The 7,171-nt window shown below is 32.2% G+C and overlaps 1 protein-coding gene across 1 annotated transcript; it reads left to right on the top strand.

Annotated features, from left to right (window-relative positions):
- Nucleotides 1-716: 716 nt before the first annotated feature.
- Nucleotides 717-4,961, top strand: LOC125872936 (anthranilate synthase alpha subunit 1, chloroplastic-like). The gene is made up of 10 exons (XM_049553750.1): nucleotides 717-834; nucleotides 1,125-1,312; nucleotides 1,806-1,998; nucleotides 2,557-2,708; nucleotides 2,841-2,956; nucleotides 3,041-3,287; nucleotides 3,387-3,443; nucleotides 3,542-3,712; nucleotides 4,127-4,213; nucleotides 4,434-4,961. Exons 1-10 carry the CDS (start codon nucleotides 717-719, stop codon nucleotides 4,839-4,841), a joined length of 1,737 nt encoding a protein of 578 aa, XP_049409707.1. The 3' UTR covers nucleotides 4,842-4,961.
- Nucleotides 4,962-7,171: the final 2,210 nt, after the last annotated feature.

Below are 7,171 nucleotides of genomic sequence, written 5' to 3'. Positions count from 1 at the left end.
TGCACTATTTAATAGTGTATTTTAAAGGGTATATATGTGCCCACGTGGAGATCATATATATTGCATCATTATAAATAGTAATGTGTCCACGTGGGTGTGCACATATATCTTTAAAATACACTATTAAATAGTGCAGGGGGTAAAATGTCCTTCATAAAGTTTGATATCGTAACAACAATTTCGGTCAAAGTTGAAGTATTTTTCAGACCCATTTCCCTATAATAAATAATTTTATTTTTATGTGAATTCAATAAATATGATACTACCAACGTCTACTTTTAATTGTCATAATTTCTTTTTTTGAAGTCAAACAATAATAACTTTGACTAACATTTTATGATGTATTTTTTCATCATATTGAAATGTAAAAAATTGAAATTTATAGTACTTTTCGTATAGTTTTTGAATATCTAAATTATTTTTGTTTAAAATATCAAATTAATGTAATCTAATTTTGACTTTGAAAATTAGTCAAATTGACTTTTATTAATGAGTGGACATATATAGTATATAAATTAATAAGTTACATTAATGATTCTAATTTAGTCAAAATTAGCCTTCTTTCACTGAATCTCTCAAAATAATATTATTTTATGGTCCACCATTAATTTAGGTAAGATTTTACTATAAATGTTTTTTTTTGAGAGTATAAATAAGTGATCCATTTTCAAAGTCACTATCACAAAATCTTTCACTTCAATTTTGAACACCATACAATGCAGTCGTTACCTATCTCTCATCGGAATGTTCTGCCGTTCTCCCTCATTTCTAGCCGGAGTTCAACTTATGCTCGTCTCCATTGCTGCTCTCTCAACTCTTCATCTCTTCGTCATGGTATATATCTCTTGTCGTACCAAACTACTCCGTTTTGGCTGTTTGGATTGTTTTCGTTATTTCTTTCTTTATACTACTTTGGATTGTTTTTTATTGAGTATCGAAAAAAATAAAATAAATGTCAAGTAGACAAACTTTTAAGAAGTGGAACAAATTTATAAATGTTACTATTTCAAGTTGTGTTTTACTAATGTTTCCTTGTTTATCAAATTTTCTGAATTTTCTACTGTTGCTATTTTGATATGTATGAGTAAAATAAATCAGTAAATTGCTAATTTCCTTTTGTTCAGTTATGGATGAAGAAAGGTTCATTGAAGTTTCTAAAAGCGGAAACTTGATTCCGCTGCACAAAACCATTTTTTCTGATCATCTGACTCCGGTGTTGGCATACCGATGTTTGGTGAAAGAAGAGGATCGTGAAGCTCCAAGTTTTTTATATGAGTCAGTTGAACCTGGTTTTGAAGGTTCTAGTGTACTTGTAAGAATTTTAACCTACTTAGCTTTTTGATTGATTTGATATATATACATATTTGTCGGCAGTGGCGGAGCCAAGATTTAGATTGAGGGGTGTCAAAATATAAAGTAGTATGCACAAAAGTTGTCTAAAAAGTAAAAAAAAAACGCTGAAAGCCTTTAAAAAAAAATAGGCTTCAGCAAGGTTCGAACTCCCAACGCCTAGGTCAATGACAAGGCAGAACTTTGCAGCTCCTGAACCGCTGAACCAACACTTCAACTTGGTTCAGGAGTGTCAATTCTAATATATATAGGTATAAAATCATAATTTGACTTACCTATACAACGTAATTTTCCGATGAAGGGGTGTCGCTTGACACCCCTCGGGCAAGGGTAGCTCCGCCCCTGTTTGTCGGAAACAACCTCTCTACCTCGTTGTAAGGTCTGGGTATACTCTATCATCCCCAGATTTCACTGGGTATGTTGTGCTAGGTAAAAGTTATAGTTGTTTCTCTCAGGGTCGATACAGCGTGGTGGGAGCTCAACCATCCATGGAAATTGTAGTTAAGGAACACAATGTGACTATATTGGACCACCATGCTGGAAAATTGACAGAGAAGATGGTCGAAGATCCGATGACAATTCCAGCAAGTATTACCAACGGATGGAAGCCCGGACTTATTGATGATGAACTACCTGATACCTTTTGTGGTGAGGATTCTGTTTTCACTAATTGTGGTATGAGTAACTTATTTAATTAGTTTCCCACTATAGCTTGCTACAAGGAATAAATATAGGGCTCCGCTCTCGATTAACAACTAGATTTCACTGGAAAACATACACTTATTTATTCAAGGGAGGATCTAGGGTGTTCATCTGAATACATAAGTGTCATAAATATTTCCACATGTGTTGAAGTAGTTGAGAAATAAAGCAATATGTATGACACCTACATAAAAAATTGCACTTATGGTATGTTATCTAGTAGTAGTTATTATAAATCAACTCCCCAATTCTCAACCAACTCCAATATAATTTTTAAATAAACTGCATTTTCTGTTGGGAGCTTCCATATTATTAAGTCAATCTGCTCGGTTCCATCTCATTACGTACAGTCTAGTCATAGATGTAGTTTTGCATCAGAATACGGAAGTTTAGCATGCTTCAGCACATGATTTGCTGGCATGATCACTTCACTTATATTATTCTGCCCACTTCATTTTCTTAATTAAATCACAAGTTTATTGTCATTAATATCACTTCAAACAGGTGGATGGTTTGGTTACTTCTCATATGACACAGTTCGGTATGTAGAGAACAACAAGTTACCATTCCTAAGGGCTCCAGAGGATGACCGGAACCTTGCAGATATTCAGTTAGGACTTTATGAGGATGTCATTGTATTTGATCATGTAGAGAAGGTATGTTTATCCAATTTTGCACTTATGAGTAGTCTCTCTATCCATTACTTCTTATATGTCTGGCCTTTTCAAAGTCAAACTGTTATCGTCGTTTGTTCTTGAGAACAGGATTAATACTTCTTGTTCCTGCAGAAAGCGTATGTGATTCACTGGGTGCGGTTGGATCAATTTTCCTCTCTTCCTGAGGCTTATCTTGATGGGAAGAAACACTTGGAAATATTAATGTCTAGGGTACAAGGAATCAAGTCGTAAGTCCTTTTTCGTTTTCCTTTTTTGCATAAAAACAAGCAACTGAGAAACATTATTTACATTTTGAACTTTTATATAAAAAGTCCAAGGTTATCTCCCGGTTCTGTGGATTTCTGTATTGATGAATTTGGAACTTCATCAACCACGGAAAACATGACACGTGAGGAGTACAAGAATTCCATCTTACAGGCAAAGGAACACATTGCTTCTGGAGACATACATCAAATTGTTTTAAGTCAACGTTTTGAGAGAAGAACATTTGCTGATCCATTTGAAGTCTATAGAGCATTAAGAATTGTGAATCCAAGCCCATACATGACTTACTTACAAGTAAGTCGTTCGTTCTTTGTGTTTTCAGTGTGACTAAATTAGTTACTTCCTAGTTACCTGTGCTTCAGTGAAGTTACTATGCTATCTTTTCTATATCAGGCCAGAGGCTGTACTCTAGTTGCATCGAGTCCAGAAACTTTGACGCGTGAGAAGAAAGTAAGAGGGATGATGTTGTTCTTCTCCCTTTTTCTCTGTTTCACACATTTAATTAGTTTTTGAGAGTTTGTTATGTTGATCATTTGTTCCATTGACAGAGAGGAATTGTTAATAGACCATTAGCTGGGACAAGCAGAAGAGGGAGGACACCTGATGAGGATCTGATGTTGGAAATGCATATGTTAAAAGATGTTAAACCTGGTTTTGTGAATGTTCAAAAGCTCATGAGTGTTGAGAGGTATTTCGATGTGATGCACATGAGCTCCACGGTGAGTCCATATTTAATTTTATCTGAGGTTATACTGTTTATGATAGTGATGTCCGGTCCAACTCGACTATTTCACCGGGTACCTAGCTACCTGCTATGTCCCACCAGCACAAAGTACCGAGTACTCTACCTAAAAAGGGCTTAGACAGATAGGAAAAAATCACATAGCATTGTGTTTATTTATTTTTTTTTTAAAAAGCTTTGTTGGAATTTAAACTTGACATCTCACTCTCACTTCATCGACCACTAGCAAGGCTATGCATCTACTCATATTTATGCTCATGGGATTATAACATACAGTAGATTACATCTCGGAAAAATGATCTTTGGTTGTTTCATGTGATGAAAAATCTGACTTCCTACTACTTGATATGTCTAAACAACCTTTACAAGCATGGCATTTTTTCCGCCACAGGTGTCGGGAGAGTTGCTTGATCATTTAACCTGTTGGGATGCACTGCGGGCTGCATTGCCTGTTGGGACCATCTGTGGAGCACCAAAGGTTACACTCTCGACTTTAGATTCGTTGGTCATTCATTATTGATGGAAATGTTACAAATCCCAAGATAACTTGTTCCCCAACCAAATGAGCTTATCTATTTGTCTTAATACTATAAGGACCAAAGTCGAAGTTTCATTCATTTCTAGATTTAACATGCTGCTACAAATTTGTACACTATGGAACTATTTCTAGTCCTGTTCTTTGTTCATGTATGATTCAGGTCAAGGCGATGGAGTTGATCGATCAACTAGAAGTAGGTCGGAGAGGGCCTTACAGTGGTGGATTTGGAGGCATTTCATTTTCAGGTGACATGGACATAGGATTAGCTCTAAGGACGATGGTATTCATGAACGGACCTCGTTATGACACAATGTATTCATACACGGATGCCAGCAAACGTCAGGAATGGGTTGCACATCTCCAATCTGAGGCTCGAATCGTTGCTGATAGTGATCCTGATGAGAAACAGAAAGAATGTGAAAATAAAGTAGCTTGTCTACGCAGGGCAATCGACTTGGCTGAATCAACTTTTGTTAAGGGAAGATCATCACTACTTAAGATAAATGGTTCCGTGCCAAATGTATTTTCAAGGGCCAGAGTACATGAAAAAAAGAAACTTACTAGCTGAATGAAATGAGAATGAATTCGGAAAATCTTAGTAGTTCAGTTAGTTGGTTTTCTAAACTTTCACTTTGTTCAATGGAACTTACGCTTAACTTTGTGAAAGAGGGCACTTCATTTTTATTTTTTTTGCATATTCTCTATTTTTGTTTATATGTATCTCACTTTTTCAATTCTTTTCTTACCTTTTTCTTTTCTATTTTAACGTGTCTATTGAATATATTACTAAAAATGAAAATTACCATATGGTAGATAGAAAAATATATACGATTGAAGTGCAACATGCTAGAAACACACTTGGAAATATAATTTTTAAAAAACTAATTGTTATAACTTAGAATATAAATCAAAAGAAAAATTGCCATGAAATAAGGAAATATAAATGTGAGACTTTTTTTAATGACTTATAACATAATATCAACGTTTTAAAAAAAGTTTCCTTCCCAAAAACCAAGTAAATTGTCTTAAAAGGGTTTTTTTTTTTAAAAAAAGAAATATTTTAAGAAAACGTTTGTAGGAGACTTATTATTCCTTGAGAAGATTTTTTTTTTATTTATCAAATTTTCTTTTCTTTGTATCTCTATTATTGCAGTTATTTTTTCTAATTTATTGATTGTTTCCTTAGGCGTTTTTTTTTTAATTTGGTATTTCTCTCTCAAAATATGGTAATTCTTATTTTTAGTAATATTTACATTGATTTACACGAGTAAAATAGAGAGAGAAAATTATTGAAAAATTAACACATTGGTGTCTATATAAACAATATGAAGTGTTATTATGCATGTAATAAACTGAGTTAGGCTTCATCATCAACGTAAGTTCATGACCATAAAATTAATACTATATGTTTATCTTTTAATTCAACATGAAAGAAGCTATTTAAAAAAAAAACGTATTTTGATTCTTTTTTCATTAACTTTGTTACTTTTGCATTCACAGTTGTTCGAGCTAGTTTGATATATAGCATACACCAAAAGCAAAAATGTCTTCCTCAAAGGGCAAAACAATTGAGAAGAACTGGGAGAAGTTGATAGATACGAGACAAGAGATAAATACCCGAACAAATGACATTAAAAATCAACAAGAAAGTGAAACTGATACCAGGAAAGAAAGATTCGAGGTCAGAAGTAATCTTTGGAAGACGAAGGACAAAGAGGATCAACTCGAAGATAGATTGTACAAATCCGGGGTTCCTAAAAGGATGATATAGACTATTTATTTATTTCTTACTTGCTATTGTTTACTAGAATGTTTAGATATAAGATTTTTACAGAGTTATTACAAGGAGTTCGTTTAATATTTTCATCACTATCTTATGTTTTGTTATTTTTTACTCTCTTTTTTTCTAGATTTTCTATTCTACTATATTATAAAAGAGAGTTTAGGCCCAAATATAATATATAATATTCAAGATTGGAACTTTTCCCAATCTTGAATATTATATATTATACTTATGCGACTTTTAAAATTCTATTTTATACCCAAGTATAATATATAATATTCAAGATTGAGACTTTCTTGAATATTATATATTATATAGTAGAACTTCGGCATAAACTCCCTTTTAAAATAATATATATATATATATATATATCTCACAAATGGAAAAGTCCCAATCAAGGAAACAACATATATCATTTACAAATGACTTAAAAAGCTTTAAAATATTTAAAAGCTATATAATAAAATAGGTTGACTCTCAGAATTCTATGAGGCTCACATATATTGGGACAGAAAAAATAACACATATCATTTTAATATTACCAAAAAAGTATTATAAATAATAATAATTAACAACTTAAAATATCTGAAAGACATTTTAAAAGGGTTAATTTTGTAATTTTATCCATATCACATAAATTAGGATAAAGTGACCAGTAATGTACATTATTTCAAGGTTACATAAAAATATTATAAATCAGAATAATTAATAACTTCAAACAGTTAAAAAAAATATATGAAAATTTGGATGACTCTCCAAATTTCATTTGTGTCACATAAATTGAGACAACAAAAATAACATATATTGGGTCCATTTTAATTTATTTGTCGTATTTTTTTATATTTAAAAATTGCGTAAAAATACTATAAATCATAATAATTGACAACATAAAATATGTTTTGAAAAAAAATACAAAAAATTCCACTGATTCTTGAAGTGAATCTATCGTAAAAATACTATAAATCATGATAATTGACAACATAAAATATTTCAAAAATGTTGCATGTGGGTAGTCTTATTATGCCTTAAATAGCGTCAAAGAAAGTACATGTTTGTGATAAAAAAACTTATTCCTTTATCCACGCAAACAATCGCTTCAAAAACTCGGTTATTAG

This window comes from Solanum stenotomum, chromosome 8 (genome assembly GCF_019186545.1).
Source record: "Solanum stenotomum isolate F172 chromosome 8, ASM1918654v1, whole genome shotgun sequence".
Lineage (NCBI taxonomy): Eukaryota > Viridiplantae > Streptophyta > Magnoliopsida > Solanales > Solanaceae > Solanum > Solanum stenotomum.
The sequence above is the reverse complement of the archived record's forward strand: the minus strand, read 5'-3'. Positions and strand labels throughout refer to the sequence as shown.